Source organism: Penaeus vannamei, chromosome 8, assembly GCF_042767895.1.
Source record: "Penaeus vannamei isolate JL-2024 chromosome 8, ASM4276789v1, whole genome shotgun sequence".
Taxonomy (NCBI): domain Eukaryota; kingdom Metazoa; phylum Arthropoda; class Malacostraca; order Decapoda; family Penaeidae; genus Penaeus; species Penaeus vannamei.
Genome location: NC_091556.1, coordinates 23,042,420 through 23,061,900, shown reverse-complemented (window position 1 = coordinate 23,061,900; position 19,481 = coordinate 23,042,420). Strand labels below are relative to the sequence as shown.

Below are 19,481 nucleotides of genomic sequence, written 5' to 3'. Positions count from 1 at the left end.
ATGATAATGATGTTATTATTATTTCTATTGCAATTATTTGTATGAAACTATTGGAATAGAGTTAATTATTGCTATTATTGCAGTAATTATCGAAATTATCATTATAATTATGATTTTATCATTATTATTGTCATTATCATTGTCATTATTAGGTATCATCATTATTCTCAATAATAAAAGAATTATGAAAATCATCATAATTACCTGAATTAATGTTAAAATCCACATCATAACCATTAAAAAGCGAAAAAGCTTTTTTTTCGAAGTTTCTCTCAAAAGGTTGTAAAACGCTAGATTTTGCCGTTTTTTTGACATTTGGGATTTTATTACATCTGGCCTTTATTTCACTAAAAATGGACTGAATAATAATAATTATCATTACTGTCATTATTTTCATGATTATTATCATTATAATCATTATCATAATGATTATCATTATTATTGTTATCATTATTGCAGTTATAATAATTATTATTATTGCTATTTTTATCATTATAACTATTTATATATTGATGATAGCAATAATGATAATTGTAGAAGTAATAATGACAATTATTATAATGAAAATGGTAATGTTATTATTTCTATTGCCATTATTAGTATGAAAATTATTGGAATGGAGTTATTTATTGCTCTAATTATCAAAATTATCATTATAATTATGATTTTATCATTATTATTGTCATTATCATTGTCATTATCATCATAATTATCATCATTATTGCCAATCCTCACATACATGAATTAATGTTAAAATCCGCATAATTACCATTAAAAAGCAAAAAAGGTGTTTTTTCGACGTTTCTATCAAAAGGCTGTAATATGCTAGATTTTCCCGTTTTTTCGACTTATGGGATTTTCTTACGTCTGGCCTTTATTTCATTATAAATGGACTGAATAATAATTATTATCATTATTATTATCATTACTGTCATTATTTTCATGATTATTATCATTATAGTCATAATCATCATGATTATTGTTATTATTACCATAATTATTGCAGTTATAATAATTATTATGCTAATTATTATTGCTATTTTTATCATTATAACTATTTATATAATGATAATAGCAATAATGATGATCTTAGAAATAATAATGACAATAATAATAATTATAATGACAATGATAATGATATTATTATTTCTATCGCAATTATTAGTATGAAATTATTGGAATAGACTTAATTATTGCTGTTATTGCAGTTATTATCAAAATTATCATTATAAGTATGATTTTATCATTATTATTGTCATTATCATCATAATTATCATTATTATTGTCATTATCATCATAATTATCATTATTGTCAATAATGAAGGAATTATCATGAAAATCCTCATAATTACCTGAATTAATGTTAAAATCCTCATAATTACCATTAAAAAGAGAAAAAACGTTTTTTTCGACATTACTCTCATAAGGCTGCAATACGCTAGGTTTGCCGTTTTTTTTATTTTTGGGATTTTATTACTTTTGGCCTTTATTTGATTATAAATGGACTGAATAATAATTATTATCATTACTGTCATTATTTTCATGATTATTATCATTATAGCCATTATCATCATGATCATCATTATTATTATAATTATTGCAGTTATAATAATTATTATGCTAATTATTATTGCTATTTTTATCATAAATAGTTATAATGATAAAAATAGCAATAATAATGAGCATAATAATTATTAAAACTGCAATAATGATGATAATTATAATGATAATCATGATCATAATGACTATAATGATAACAATCATGAAAATAATGACAGTAATGATAATAATGATGATAATAATTATTATTCAGTCCATTTGTAATGAAATAAATGCAGGAAGTAATAAAATCCCAAAAGTCGGAAAAAAATGCAAAATCTAGCGTATTACAGCCTTTTCAGTGCAACGTCGAAAAAACACATTTTTCGCTTTTTAGTGGAACTTAAGAGGATTTTAACTAATTATCAACATTCATGATAATTCCTTTATTATTGACAATAAATAATAATTATAATTATGATGATAATGACAATAATAATGATAAAATCATAATCATAATGATAATTTTGATAATTACAGAAATAATTAACTCTATTCCAATAATTTTCATACTAATAATGACAATAGAAATAGTAATATCATTATCATTATTATAATTATTATTATTGTCATTATTATTTTTTAAATTATCATTATTGCTATTATCATTATATAAATAGTTATAATGATAAAAATAGCAATAATGATTAGCATAATAATTATTATAACTGCAATAATGACGATAATAATAATCATAATCATGATGATAATGAGTATAATGATAACAATCATGAAAATAATGACAGTAATGATGATAATGATGATAATAATTATTATTCAGTCTATTTATAATGAAATAAAGGCAAGACGTAATAAAATCCCAAAAATCGAAAAAAACGGCAAAATCTAGCGTATTTCAGCCTTTTGAGAGAAACGTGGAAAAAAACCTTTTTTCGCTTTTTAATGGTAATTATGATGATTTCAACATTAATTCAGGTAATTATGATGATTTTCATGATAATTCCTTTATTATTGACAATAATGTTGATAATTATGATGATAATGACAATGATAATGACAATAATAATGATAAAATCATAATTTTAATGATAATATTGATAATTACTGATATAATCATCTCTATTCCAATAATTTTCATACTAATAATGACAATAGAAATAATATCATTATCATTGTCATTATAATAATTATCATTGTCATTATTATTTCTAAAATTATCATTATTGCTATTATTATGTAAATAGTTACAATGATAAAAATAGAAATAATAATTAGCATGGTTATTATTATAACTGCAATAATGATAATAATAATGATAATCATGATGATAATGACTAAAATGATAATAATCATGAAAATACTGACAGTAATGATAATAATGGTGATAATAATTATTATTCAGGCCTTATATTATTAAATAAAGGCCAGAAGTAATAAAATCAGTCAAGTAAAAAAAACGGCAAAATCTAGCTTATTACAGCCTTTTCAGAGAAACGTCGAAAAAAAAACTTTTTTTTTCGCTTTTTAATGGTAATTATGAGGATTTTAACATGAATTCAGGTAATTATTATGATTATTTTCACGATAATTCCTTTTTATTGATAATAATGATAATTATGATGATAGTGACAATGATAATGAAAATAATAATAATAATGGTTAATGGTTAATGGTTAAGATAAATGTGCTAGACATCTAAGGTCATATAGCACTATAGGAAAGTATAGTAAAGAGGGATGTCAGGGGACAGTTGTAATGTGTCAACTATCTATAATATTGTTGAGAGGTTGAGGATGAGGGAAAAGATTATGGTGGTTTAGGTAAGGGAGTTAGATCAAGTGAAGGATATTTATGTGTCTGAGGAAGGAGAACAGGTTGTCGAGGCAGAAACTGTGAGATTCTGTAAGGATGTCTGATATGTTGGGAAGTCGGTGAAGGGAGGATAGGTGTGGAAAAGCAGAGGTACGTGCTGTATTAAAACGTGGACAGTTTGTATGGGAGGTATGACATAAGGTGTTTTATGATGGATAAGTATAGACGAGACATAAAGGGAGTGTGGGGAAGAGATAAAATGGTAATTAGGAATTGGAATAGGAGGGTGTGTGAGGAAAGTCTCTTGGAGGCAGATAATAGATGGATTATAAGAAGCAAGGATATGACGTAGGTCTGATCTATGAGAGCGGAAACCGCGAATATTCCAATGTAGGAGAGCTATACCCTAGTTGATTTATGAATGATAACACATTTACGTGTTGGGGAATTTGAAGGGGAAGGAGCTAGGGGGTGTAAAGGAGGGATATTAGGAGGTAGGGAGTCTGGAGAAGGGCATTGTTGTGCCATGAGTGATTTTCGTGTGTATCCTGGAGGGAGTGCAAAGGATAGAGGGGATGGAGGGAGGGAGAATGTGCCTATAGTTGGGGTTGAAGGGGGTGGGTTGTGTTGGGAGGGAGTAGATGTGTGGGGAGTGCTAGTGTTAGGAGGATGAATATCAGAAGGATGGATAGTTGGAGTTGAAGGGGATGTGTTGTCTTGGGAGGGATTAGGAGGAAAGGGTGTAGGGGTGTTGTGAGTAAGAGGGGGATGCATATCAGAAGGATGGGTATTGGGAGGATGGATATCAGTGGTGGTTGGGATTGAGGGGGTTAGGTTGTGTTGGGAGGGAGTAGGAGAAAGGGGTGTAGGGGGGATATTAGTAGGAGGGTTATGAATATCGGCAACCACTTCAAGTGTGGAAGGAGCATGAGTTATGGGATTTTGTGTCTCAAGCATATAGCTTTGAATGTCATCCATTGTTTCTGCAGTGGAGTTTGTTGGAGAGTTTTGTGAGAAGGTAATTGTTTCTGCAATGGAATTGGTTAGAGAGTTTTGTGGAATAAAGGTTTTCTTATGAGGGGGGGAAGAGGAGACTGGTGTCTCAGGAACAAAGGTATAGGTAGGTGGAGGTGATTGTGCTGTAGGGGAAGAAGGGTTAGAACGTTTAGTCTGTCTACTGCGGGTAGTGCGGGGAGGGAGAGGAGTTGGTGTTGGGGCTGTAGTTGAGATAGGAGCTGTGGTTGAGATTGGGGTGTCTGGGTTTAGAGTGGCAAAGGAATTGGTCTGAGGGATGTAAAATGTAGAAGTGGAAATGGGGACATTTTTGGGTGGAGGGGGAAGGGCTGAGCGAACGATGTTGCTAGAATATGGAGTATGAGAGAAACCTTGTCGACGTGCTTCCTGTCTGGCTTCACGTAAAGTGAGACCATTTTTGTATCTGAGAGTTGCTACCTCAGATTCAAATTTGTAAGTGGGACAGCCTCTATAAAATACATTATGGGGGCCGCCGCAGTTAGCACATGTTCGTGTTTGTGCTGAGCAGTTTGATCGATTATGACCAGGTTGGGCACATATGGGGCATCGGTCTGTGGAACGGCAATGTTTGGCAGGATGTCCAAAGCGCCAACAGTTTTGACATTGACGTGGAGGGGGTTGGTATGGTCGAACAGGGAGGGATTGTCCACCAATGTAGATACGTAAGGGAAGGTCATGTGTACAGAAGGTAATTTTGGCAATATTGGTTGGATTCTTTCGTTGACCTTTAGGAGGAATGGTGTAGCAATGTACTGATTTCACATCTTGGTCTTTGAGGCATCCTAATAAGTCTTCTCCACAGTCTGACCAATCTTTGGTATCGACTGGGCAGTTTGCTGGGGAGAGAGAGACAGTTCCGGTACAGGTATTAAGGGTTGCATGAGGTTCTGCAGGAATGGGGTTGCCAGAATGATCAGTTAAATTTGACAGTGCTATAGATTCAGTTTCTGATCTGACTGTTACCAGACGGGAGCGATCGCGTCTGGTATAGAAAGGGACTCTACCTACTTGTTTTTGGAGGCATTGTTGAAAGAGAAGAGTGTTGCCTGAGTAAGGAGCTGTAGCAGGGATCACGAAAAATCGGTCCCATTTAGCTGGGCTAAACAGAGTATTTAAGATATCTGTAGGGTTGGTGGTGGTGGATAGTCGGGGACGTGTGGAAGAGGGAGTATTACGGAATGATGGAGAATAAGGTTGCAAGGTAGTAATAAGGGAGGATTGGTTGTTTGATGAAGGTTGCAGGGGTGGAGTTGAATTTGAGGAAGTTGGGTGGGTAGGAATGTCTTCTGGAGATTGATTCTCTGCTTGGGTGGGTAATGCACTAGTAGGCATTGAGGAGTGGGCAGTAGTTTCAGTGTTCGGAGCCGTGGTCAAAGGAGAGCCTGGGTTGGGGCTATTTGATAAAGGGGCTAGCCTCATAGCCTCTAATAAAGGGATTACATTCTCATTACTGGTCATGGGGAACCTGGATTATGTAAATAGGCCTATTCGGTCCACCTCCTTTCGCTACTGAAGGTAAGGGCTAGATTAGTCAGGAGTACCGTGCCCATAGTTCCCGCAGGCCGTTCAGGACTGGCACTAGGTCAGCCTTTCATCCTCTCAGCACGGCTCTCACACCTTAGGAAGTAGATAGCAGAAGGGGATGGAGAAGAGACGGAAACAAAAGCTGGAGAAAAAAAAGACCATGCAAAATTAGTTGAGTCGAGGGCTGAGGCCCTAGGCAGGGGAGATCCCTGTATTGGGTCTCAGTCTTCGTCTCCTAAGCCCCCCCACGACAACAACGGGCAAGGGATTGGGGGGGATAATAATAATAAAATCATAATTATAATAATAATTTTGATAATTACTGCAATAATAGCAATAATTAACTCTATTCCAATAATTTTCATACTAATAATGGCAATAGAAAGAAGAATAACATCATTATCATTTTCAATATAATTATTATTAATCATTATTATTTATAAAATTATCATTATTGCTATTATCATTATATAAATAGTTATAACGATAGATATAGCAATAATAATTAGCATAGTAATTATTATAACAGCAAAAATGATGATAATAATGATAATCATGATGATAATGACTATAATGATAATAACCATGAAAATTCTATTTATAATGAAATAAAGGCCAGAAGTAATAAAATCCCAAAAGTCCAAAAAACGGCAAAATCTAGCGTATTACAGCCTTTTCAGAGAAACGTCGAAAAAAACCTTTTCGCTTTTTAATGGTAATTACGAGGATTTTAACATTAATTCAGGTAATTATGATGATTTTCATGATAATTCCTTTATTATTGACAATAATGATGGTAATGACAATGATAAGGACAATAATAAAGATAAAATTATAATTATAATAATAATTTTAATAATAATAGCAATAATTAAGTCTATTCCAGTAATATCATACTAATAATTGCGATAGAAATAATAATATCATTATCATTGTCATTATAATTATTATTATTATCCTTATTATTTTTAGAATTACCATTATTGCTATTATCATTATATGAATAGTGAAAATGATAAAAAGAGCAATAATAATTACCATAATAATTATTATAACTGCAATAATGATGATAATAATAATGATAATATGGATGGTAATGACTATAAGGATAATAATCATGAAATAAATGAGAGTAATGATAATAATGATGATAATAATTATTATTTAGTCCATTTATGATGAAATAAAGGCCAGAAGTAATAAAATCCCAAAAGTCGAAAAATGGAAAAATCTAGCGTATTACATCCTTTTCACAGAAGCATCGAAAAACCCACTTATTCGCTTTGTAATGGTAATTACGATGATTTTCATGATAATTCCTTTATTTTTGAAAACAATGATGATAATAAGTATGATAATGACAATGATGGTGACAATAATAATGATAAAATCATAATCATTTAAATAATTTTGATAATTACTGCAATAATAGCAATAATTAACTCTATTCCAATAATTTCATACTAATAATTGCGATAGAAATAATAATAACATCATTATCATTGTCATTATAATTATTATTGTCATTATTATTTCTAAAATTATCATTATTGCTATTATCATTATATAAATAGATATAATCATGATGATAATGACTATGATGATGATAATCATGAAAATAATGACACTAATGATAATAATGAGATAATAATTATTATTCAGTCCATTTAATATAAAATAAAGGCCAGAAGTAATAAAAACCCAGAAGTCGAAAAAACGGCAAAATCTAGAAACGTCTGAGAGAAACGTCTAAAAAAAAACCTTTTTCGCTTTTTAATGGTAATTATGAGGATTTTAACATTAATTCAGGTAATTATGATGATTTCCATGATAATTCCTTTATTATTGACAATGATAATGATAATTATGATAATAATGACAATAATAATGATAAAATCATAATTATAATAATTTTGATAATTACTACAATAATAGCAATAATTAACTCTATTCCAATAATGTTCATACTGATAATGACAATAGAAATAATAATAACATCATTATCATTGTCATTATAATTATTATGATTGTCATTATTATTTCTAAAATTATCATTATTGCTATAATCATTATATAAATAGTTATAATAATAATAGCAATAAGAATTAGCATAATAATTATTATAACTGCAATAATGATGATAATAATGATGATCATGATGATAATGACTACAATGATAATAATCATGAAAATAATGACCGTAATGATAATAATGATGATGATAATTATTATTCAGTAGAATAATATTGCAATAGAAATAATAATAACATAATTATCATTGTCATTATAATTATTATTAATGTTATTATTATTTCTAAAATTATCATTATTGCTATGACAGTAATGATAATAATGATGATAATAATTATTATTCAGTTCATTAATAATGAAATAAAGGCCGGAAGTAATATCCCAAAAGTCGAAAAAAACGGCAAAATTTAGCGTATTACAGCCTTTTGAGAGAAACGTCGACAAACCACCTTTTTTCGTTTTTTAATGGTAATTATTAGTGTTTTTTAACATTAATTCAGGTAATTATTTTATATATATATATATATATATATATATATATATATATATATATATATATATATATATATATATATATATATATATATATATATATACATGTACATATACACATATATATGTATATATATATATATATATATATATATATATATATATATATATATATATATATATATATATATATATGTGTGTGTGTGTGTGTGTGTGTGTGTGTGTGTGTGTGTGTGTGTGTGTGTGTGTGTGTGTGTGTATGTGTGTGTGTGTGTATGGTTAATAGTAAAGGAATTGTCATGAAAGCATCATATTACCTGAATTAATTTTAAAATCATCATAATTATCATTTAAAAGCGAAAAAGTTTTTTTGGCGTTTCTCTCAAAAGTCTATCATACGCTAAATTTTGTCATTTTTTCAACTTTTGGAATTTTACTACTTTTCGCCTTTATTTCATTATAAATGGACTCTATGATTATTGTTATCATCATTAGCATTATTGTCATTATTCTTATGATTATCATTATAGTAATTATCGTCATAATTATCATTATCATTATAAATCTTTATTGAAGTTATCATAATTATTATGCTAAATATTATTGTCATTTTCATTATAACTATTTTTATAATGATAATAACAATAATGATAATTTTGGCAATAATAATGACTAATAATAATTATAATGACAATGATCATGATATTATTATTATTTCTATTGTCATTATTAGTGTGAAAATGATTAGAATAGACTTAATTATTGCTAGTATTGCAGTAAATATCAAAACTATCATTATAATTGACATTTTATCATCATCTCTATAATTTTCAATATCATCATGATTATCATCATTATTGTTAATAATAAAGTATTCATTATGAAAATAATCATAATTACCTGAATTAATGTTAAAATCATCATAATTATCATTTAAAAGCGTTTCTCTCAAAAGGCTGTAATACGCCTTTTGGGATTTTACTACTTTTCGCCTTTATTTCATTATAAATGGAGTCTTTGATTATTATTATTATCATTATTATCATTATTGTCGATAATCTTATGATTATTATCATTATAGTCATTATCGTCATAATTATCATTATTATTATTATCATTATTGCAGTTATAATAATTATTATGCTAATTATTATTGTCATTTTCATCATTATAACTATTTTTATAATGATAGTAACAATAATGATATTTTTAGATATAATAATGACAGTAATAATTATTATAATGACAATGATAATAATATTATTTCTATTGTCATTATTAGTATGAAAATGATGACAATAGACTTAATTATTGCTTTTATTGCAGTAATTATCAAAACTATCATTATAATTATCATTTTATCATTATTATCATTATTATTGTCATTATCATCATGAATATCATCAATATGGTTAATAATCTAGGAATTACCATGAAAATCATCATAATTACCTGAATTAAGATTAAAATCATCATAATCATCATTTTAAAGCGAAAAAGTTTTTTTTCGACGTTTCTCTCAAAAGGATGTAAAAAGCTAGATTTTGCATTTTTTCGACTTTAGGGATTTTACTACTTTTAACCTTTATTTCATTATAAATGGACTGTATTATTATTATTATCACCATTATTATCATTATTGTCATCATTCTTATGATTATTATCATTATAGTCATTATCGTCATAATTATCATTATTATTGTCATTATATCAGCTATAATAATTATTTTGCTAATTATTATTGTCATTTTCATCATTTTAACTATTTTTATAATGATAATAACAATAATGATAATTCTAGAAATAATAAGGACAGTAATAATGATTATAATGACAATGATAATGATATTATTTTTTTATTATCATTTTTAGTATGAAAATTATTAGAAGAGACTTAATTATTGCTATTATTGCAGTAATTATCAAAACTATCATTATAATTATCATTTTATCATTATTATCATTATTATTGTCATTATCATGAGCTTTATATTAAATCAGTTTAATCGAGGCTAGGTTACATTAGCTGGAATTTGGTGAGGTTAGGTTAGGTTAAACTCAGATTTGACCAGGAGACTCCAAATTTCGATTTCTTACATGAGCTTTATATTAAATCAGTTTAATCGAGGCTTGGTTACATTAGCTGGAATTTGGTGAGGTTAGGTTAGGTTAGGTTAGGCTCAAATTTGACCAGGAGACTCTAAATTTCGTTTTCTCACATGAGCTTTATATTAAATCAGTTTAATCAAGGCTAGGTTACATTAGCTGGAATTTGGTGAGGTTAGGTTAGGTTAGGCTCAAATTTGACCAGGAAACTCCAAATTTCGTTTTCTCATATGAGCATTATATTAAATCAATTTAATCAAGGCCAGGTTCCATTAGCTGGAATTTGGTGAGGTTAGGTTAGGTTAGGTTAGGCTCAAATTTGACCAGGAAACTCCAAATTTCGTTTTCTCACATGAGCTTTATAATAAATCGGTTTAATTGAGGCTATGTTACATTAGCTGGAATTTGGTGAGGTTAGATTAGGTTACGTTAGGTCAGGTTAGGCTCAAATTTGACCAGGAGACTCCAAATTTTGTTTTCTCACATGAGCTTTATATTAAATCCGTTTAATCGAGGCTAGGTTACATTAGCTGGAATTTGGTGAGGTTAGGTTAGGTTAGGTTAGGCTCAAATTTGACCAGGAGACTCCAAATTTCGTTTTCTCACATGTGCTTTATATTAAATCAGTTTAATCGAGGCTAGGTTACATTAGCTGGAATTTGGTGAGCTTAGGTTAGGTTAGGTTAGGTTAGGCTCAAATTTGACCAGGAGACTCTAAATTTCGTTTTCTCACATGAGCTTTATATTAAATCAGTTTAATCGAGGCTAGGTTACATTAGCTGTAATATGGTGAGGTTAGGTTAGGTTAGGTTAAGCTCAAATTTTACCAGGAGACTCCAAATTTCGTTTTCTCACATGAGCTTTATATTAAATCAGTTTAATGGAGGCTAGGTTACATTAGCTGGAATTTGGTGAGCTTAGGTTAGGTTAGGTTAGGTTAGGCTCAAATTTGACCAGGAGCTTCGGAATTTTGTTTTCTCACATGAGCTTTATATAAAATCAGTTTAATCAAGGCTAGGTTACATTAGCTGGAATTTGGTGAGGTTAAGTTAGGTTAGGCTCAAATTTGACCAGGAGACTCCAAATTTCGTTTTCTCACATGATCTTTATATCAAATCAGTTTAATCGAGGCTAGGTTACATTAGCTGGAATTTGCTGAGGTTAGGTTAGGTTACATTAGGTTAGGCTCAAATTTGACCAGGAGATTCCAAATTTCGTTTTCTCACATGAGCTTTATATAAAATCAGTTTAATCGAGGCTAGGTTACATTAGCTGGAATTTGGTGAGGTTAGGTTAGGTTAGGTTTGGCTCAAATTTGACCAGGAGACTACAAATTTCGTTTTCTCACATGAGCTTTATATTAAATCCGTTTAATCGAGGCTAGGTTACATTAGCTGGAATTTGGTGAGCTTAGGTTAGGTTAGGTTAGGTTACGTTCAAATTTGACCAGAAGACTCGAAATTTCGTTTTCTCACATGAGCTTTATATTAAATCAGTTTAATCGAGCCTAGGTTTCATTAGCTGGAATTTGATGAGGTTAGGTTAGGTTACGTTTGGTTAGGTTAGGCTCAAATTTGACCAGGAGACTCCAAATTTCGTTTTCTCACATGAGCTTTATATAAAATCAGTTTAATCAAGGCTAGGTTACATTAGCTGGAATTTGGTGAGGTTAAGTTAGGTTAGGCTCAAATTTGACCAGGAGACTCCAAATTTCGTTTTCTCACATGAGCTTTATATTAAATCAGTTTAATCGAATCGAAGCTACGTTACATTAGCTGGAATTTGGTGAGGTTAGGTTAGGTTAGGTTAGGTTAGGCTCAAATTTGACCAGGAGACTCCAATTGTCGTTTTCTCACATGAGCTTTACATTAAATCAGTTTAATCAAGGCTAGGTTACATTAGCTGGAATTTGGTGAGGTTAGGTTAGGTTAGGTTAGGCTCAAATTTACCAGGAGACTCCAAATTTCGTTTTCTCACATGAGTTTTATATTAAATCAGTTTAATCGAGGCTAGGTTATATTAGCTGGAATTTGGTGAGGTTAGGTTAGGTCAGGTTAGGTTAGGCTCAAATTTGACCAGGAGACTCCAAATTTCGTTTTCTCACATGTGCTTTATATTAAATCAGTTTAATGGAGGTTAGGTTACATTAACTGGAATTTGGTGAGGTTAGGTTAGGTTAGGTTAGGTTAGGTTAGGCTCAAATTTGACCAGGAGACTCCAAAATTCGTTTTCTCACATGAGCTTTATATTAAATCCGTTTAATCGAGGCTAGGTTACATTAGCTGGAATTTGGTGAGGTGAGGTTAGGTTAGGTTAGGTTAGGTTAGGTAAGGCTCAAATTTGACCAGGAGACTCCAAATTTCGTTTTCTCACATGAGCTTTATATTAAATCAGTTTAATCGAGGTTAGGTTACATTAGCTGGAATTTGGTGAGGGTAGGTTAGGTTAGGTTAGGTTAGGTTAGGCTCAAATTTGACCAGGAGACTCCAAATTTCGTTTTCTCACATGAGCTTTATATTAAATCAGTTTAATCGAGGCTAGGTTACATTAGCTGGAATTTGGTGAAGTTAGGTTTGGTTAGGTTAGGCTCAAATTTGACCAGGAGACTCCAAATTTCGTTTTCTCACATGAGCTATAATATTAAATCAGTTTAATCGAGGCTAGGTTACATTAGCTGGAATTTGGTGAGGTTAAGTTAGGGTAGGTTAGGTTAGGCTCAAATTCCAGCCAATTTAACCTAGCCTCGATTAAACTGATTTAATATAAATCTCATGTGAGAAAACGAAATTTGGAGTCTCCTGGTCAAATTTCAGCCTAACCTAACCTAACCTAACCTATCCTAACCTAACCTAACGAAATTCAAGCTAATGTAACCTAGCCTCGATGCTGGAATTTGGTGAGCTTAGGTTAGGTTAGGTTAGGTTACGTTCAAATTTGACCAGAAGACTCGAAATTTCGTTTTCTCACATGAGCTTTATATTAAATCAGTTTAATCGAGCCTAGGTTTCATTAGCTGGAATTTGATGAGGTTAGGTTAGGTTACGTTTGGTTAGGTTAGGCTCAAATTTGACCAGGAGACTCCAAATTTCGTTTTCTCACATGAGCTTTATATAAAATCAGTTTAATCAAGGCTAGGTTACATTAGCTGGAATTTGGTGAGGTTAAGTTAGGTTAGGCTCAAATTTGACCAGGAGACTCCAAATTTCGTTTTCTCACATGAGCTTTATATTAAATCAGTTTAATCGAATCGAAGCTACGTTACATTAGCTGGAATTTGGTGAGGTTAGGTTAGGTTAGGTTAGGTTAGGCTCAAATTTGACCAGGAGACTCCAATTGTCGTTTTCTCACATGAGCTTTACATTAAATCAGTTTAATCAAGGCTAGGTTACATTAGCTGGAATTTGGTGAGGTTAGGTTAGGTTAGGTTAGGCTCAAATTTACCAGGAGACTCCAAATTTCGTTTTCTCACATGAGTTTTATATTAAATCAGTTTAATCGAGGCTAGGTTATATTAGCTGGAATTTGGTGAGGTTAGGTTAGGTCAGGTTAGGTTAGGCTCAAATTTGACCAGGAGACTCCAAATTTCGTTTTCTCACATGTGCTTTATATTAAATCAGTTTAATGGAGGTTAGGTTACATTAACTGGAATTTGGTGAGGTTAGGTTAGGTTAGGTTAGGTTAGGTTAGGCTCAAATTTGACCAGGAGACTCCAAAATTCGTTTTCTCACATGAGCTTTATATTAAATCCGTTTAATCGAGGCTAGGTTACATTAGCTGGAATTTGGTGAGGTGAGGTTAGGTTAGGTTAGGTTAGGTTAGGTAAGGCTCAAATTTGACCAGGAGACTCCAAATTTCGTTTTCTCACATGAGCTTTATATTAAATCAGTTTAATCGAGGTTAGGTTACATTAGCTGGAATTTGGTGAGGTTAGGTTAGGTTAGGTTAGGTTAGGTTAGGCTCAAATTTGACCAGGAGACTCCAAATTTCGTTTTCTCACATGAGCTTTATATTAAATCAGTTTAATCGAGGCTAGGTTACATTAGCTGGAATTTGGTGAAGTTAGGTTTGGTTAGGTTAGGCTCAAATTTGACCAGGAGACTCCAAATTTCGTTTTCTCACATGAGCTATAATATTAAATCAGTTTAATCGAGGCTAGGTTACATTAGCTGGAATTTGGTGAGGTTAAGTTAGGGTAGGTTAGGTTAGGCTCAAATTCCAGCCAATTTAACCTAGCCTCGATTAAACTGATTTAATATAAATCTCATGTGAGAAAACGAAATTTGGAGTCTCCTGGTCAAATTTCAGCCTAACCTAACCTAACCTAACCTATCCTAACCTTACCTCACTAAATTCCAGCTAATGTAACCTAGCCTCGATAAAACTGATTTAATATAAAGCACATGTGAGAAAATGAATTTTGGAGTTTCCTGGTCATATTTGAGCCTAACATAACCTAACCTAACCTAACCTCACAAAATTCCAGCTAATGTAACCTAGCCTCGATTAAACTGATTTAATATAAAGCATATGTGAGAAAACGAAATTTGGAGTCTCCTGGTCAAATTTGAGCCTAACCTAACCTAACCTAACCTCACCAAATTCCAGCTAATGTAACCTAGCCTTGATTAAACTGATTTAATATAAAGCTCATGTGAGAAAACGAAATTTGGAGTCTCCTGGTCAAATTTGAGCCTAACCTAACCTAACCTAACCTAACCTCACCAAATTCCAGCTAATGTAACCTAGCCTCGATTAAACTGATTTAATATAAAGCTCATGTGAGAAAACGAAATTTGGAGTCTCCTGGTCAAATTTCAGACTAACCAAACCTAACCTAACCTAATCTAACCTTACCAAATTCCAGCTAATGTAACCTAGCCTCGATTAAACTGATTTAATATAAAGCTCATGTGAGAAAACGAAATTTGGAGTCTCCTAGTCAAATTTGAGCCTAGATGAACCTAACCTAACCTCACCAAATTCCAGCTAATGTAACCTAGCCTCGATTAAATTGATTTAATATAAAGCTCATGTGAGAAAACGAAATTTGGAGTCTCCTGGTCAAATTTGAGCCTAACCTAACCTAACCTCACCAAATTCCAGTTAATGTAACCTAGTCTCGATTAATCTGTTTTAATATAAAGCTCATGTGAGAAAACGAAATATGCAGTCTCCTGGTCAAATTTGAGCCTAAACTAACAACCTAACCTAACCTAACCTCACCAAATTCCAGCTAATGTAACCTAGCCTCGATTAAATTGATTTAATATAAAGCTCATGTGACAAAACGAAATTTGGAGTCTCCTGGTCAAATTTGAGCCTAACCTAACCTAACCTAACCTGACCTAACCTAACCTCACGAAATTCCAGCTAATGTAACCTAGCCTCGATTAAACTGATTTAATATAAAGCTCATGTGAGAAAACGGAATTTGGGGTGTCCTAATCAAATCTCAGCCTAACCTAAGCTAAGCTAAGCTAACCTAACCTAACCTCACCAAATTCCAGCTAATGTAACCTAGCCTCAATTAAACTCATTTAATATAAAGCTCGTGTGAGAAAACGAAATTTGGAGTCTCCTGGTCAAATTTGAGCCTAACCTAACCTAACCTAACCTCACCAAATTCCAGCTAATGTAACCTAGCCTCGATCAAATTGACTTAATCTAAAGCTCATGTGAGAAAACAAAATTTGGAGTCTCCTGGTCAAATTTGAGCTTAACCTCACCTAACCTAACATAAACCAGCCTCACCAAATTCCAGCTAATGTAACCTAGCCTCGATTAAACTGATTTAATATAAAGTTCACGTGAGAAAACGAAATTTGAAGTCTCCTGGTCAAATTTGGGCCTAGCCTAACGTAACCTAACCTAACCTCACAAATTTCCAGCTAATGTAACCTAGCCTCGATTAAACTGATTTAATATATAGCTCATGTGAGAAAACGAAATTTGCAGTCTCCTGGTCAAATTTGAGGCTAACCTAACCTAACCTAACCTAATCTCACCAAATTCCAGCTAATGTAACCTAGCCTCGATTAAACTGATTTAATATAAAGCTCATATAAGAAAACGAAATTTGGAGTCTTCTGGTCAAATTTGAGCCTAACCTAACCTCACCAAATTCCTGCTAATGTAACCTAGCCTCGATTAAACTGATTTAATATAAAGCTCATGAGAGAAAACGAAATTTGGAGTCTCCTAGTCAAATTTGAGACTAACCTAACCTCACCAAATTCCAGCTAATGTAACCTAGCCTCGATTAAACTGATTTAATATAAAGCTCATGTGACAAAACGAAATTTGGAGTCTCCTGGTCAAATTTGACCCTAACCTAACCTAACCTCACCAAATTCCAGCTAATGTAACCTAGCCACGATTAAACTGCTTTAATATAAAGCTCATGCGAGAAAACGAAATTTGGAGTCTCCTGGTCAAATTTGAGCCTAACCTAACCTAACCTACCCTAACCTCACCAAATTCCAGCTAATGTAACCTAGCCTCGATTAAACTCATTTAATGTTAAGCTCATGGGAGAAAATGAAATTTGGAGTCTCCTGGTCAAATTTGAGCCTAACCTAACCTAACCTAACCTAACCTCACCAAATTCCAGCTAATGTAACCTAGCCTCGATTAAACTGATTTAATATAAAGCTCATGTGAGAAAACGAAATTTGGAGTCTCCTGGTCAAATTTGAGCCTAACCTAACCTAACCTAACGTAACCTAACCTCACCAAATTTCAGCTAATGTAACCTAGCCTCGATTAAACTGATTTAATATAAAGCTCATGTGAGAACACGAAATTTGGAGTCTCCTGGTCAAATATGAGCCGAGCCTAACCTAACCTAACCTAACCTAACCTCACCAAATTCCAGCTAATGTAACCTAGCCTCGATTAAACTGATTTAATATAAAGCTCATGTGAGAAAACGAAATTTGGAGTCTCCTGGTCAAATTTGAGCCTAACCTAACCTAACCTCACCAAATTCCAGTTAATGTAACCTAGTCTCGATTAATCTGTTTTAATATAAAGCTCATGTGAGAAAACGAAATATGCAGTCTCCTGGTCAAATTTGAGCCTAAACTAACAACCTAACCTAACCTAACCTCACCAAATTCCAGCTAATGTAACCTAGCCTCGAATAAACTGATTTAAAATAAAGCTCATATGAGAAAACGAAATTTGGAGTCTCCTGGTCAAATCTGAGACTAACCTAACGTAACCTAACCTGACCTAACCTAACCTCACCAAATTCCAGCTAATGTAACCTAGCCTCGATTAAACTGATTTAATATAAAGCTCATGTGAGAAAACGGAATTTGGGGTGTCCTAATCAAATCTCAGCCTAACCTAAGCTAAGCTAAGCTAACCTAACCTAACCTCACCAAATTCCAGCTAATGTAACCTAGCCTCAATTAAACTCATTTAATATAAAGCTCGTGTGAGAAAACGAAATTTGGAGTCTCCTGGTCAAATTTGAGCCTAACCTAACCTAACCTAACCTCACCAAATTCCAGCTAATGTAACCTAGCCTCGATCAAATTGACTTAATCTAAAGCTCATGTGAGAAAACAAAATTTGGAGTCTCCTGGTCAAATTTGAGCCTAACCTAACCTAACCTAAGCCAGCCTCACCAAATTCCAGCTAATGTAACCTAGCCTCGATCAAATTGACTTAATCTAAAGCTCATGTGAGAAAACGAAATTTGGAGTCTCCTGGTCAAATATGAGCCTAACCTAACCTAACCTAACCTAACCTCACCAAATTCCAGCTAATGTAACCTAGCCTCAATTAAACTGATTTAATATAAATCTCATGTGAGGAAACGAAATTTGCAGTCTCCTGGTCAAATTTGAGCCTAACCTAACCTAACCTCACCAAATTCCAGTTAATGTAACCTAGTCTCGATTAATCTGTTTTAATATAAAGCTCATGTGAGAAAACGAAATTTGGAGTCTCCTGGTAAAATTTGAGCCTAACCTAACCTAACCTAACCTCACCAAATTCCAGCTAATGTAACCTAGCCTCCATGAAACTGATTTAATATAAAGCTCATGTGAGAAAACGAAATTTGGAGTCTCCTGGTCAAATTTGAGCCTAACCTAACCTCACCAAATTCCAGCTAATGTAACCTAGCCTCCATTAAACTGATTTAATATAAAGCTCATGTGAGAAAACGAAATTTGGAGTCTCCTGGTCAAATTTGAGCTTAACCTAACCTAACCTAACCTCACCAAATTCCAGCTAATGTAACCTAGCCTCGATTAAACTGATTTAATATAAAGCTCATGTGAGAAAACGAAATTTGGAGTCTCCTGGTCAAATTTGAGCCTAATCTAACCTAACCTAACCTAACCTAACCTAACTTAACCTCACAAATTCCAGCTAATGTAACCTAGCCTCGATTAAACTAATTTAATATTACATTAGCTGGAATTCGGTTAGGTTAGGTTAGGCTCCGATTTGATCAGGAGACCCCAAATTCCGTTTTCTTACATAATGTTTATATTAAATCAGTTTAATGGAGGTTAGGTTACATTTGCTAGAATTTGGTTAGGTTATGTTAGGTTAGATTAGGTTAGGTTAGGCTCAGATTTGATCAGCAGACCCCAAATTCCGTTTTCTTATAAAAGGTATATATTAAATCAGTTTAATGGAGGTTAGGTTACATTAGTTGGAATTAGGTTAGGTTAGGTTAGGTTAGGTTAGGTTAGGTTAGGTTAGGTTAGGTTAGGTTAGGTTAGGTTAGGTTAGGTGAGGTGAGGTGAGGTGAGGTGAGGTGAGGTGAGGTGAGGTGAGGTGAGGTGAGGTTTAGGTGAGGTTTAGGTGAGGTTTAGGTTAGGTTTAGGTTAGGTTTAGGTTAGGTTTAGGTTAGGTTTATGTTTATGTTTATGTTTATGTTTATGTTTAGGTTTAGGTTA

The 19,481-nt window shown here is 32.3% G+C and overlaps 1 protein-coding gene across 1 annotated transcript in view; it reads left to right on the top strand.

The window, feature by feature from the left end:
• Nucleotides 1-18,040, top strand: part of LOC113806416 (kynurenine aminotransferase) — a 36,812-nt gene extending 18,772 nt beyond the window's left edge. Inside the window, exon 6 of the mRNA XM_070124064.1 lies at nt 17,997-18,040. Within this exon, the coding sequence (XP_069980165.1) occupies nt 17,997-18,040 (44 nt within the window). The remainder of the gene's footprint in view (nt 1-17,996) is intronic.
• Nucleotides 18,041-19,481: the final 1,441 nt, after the last annotated feature.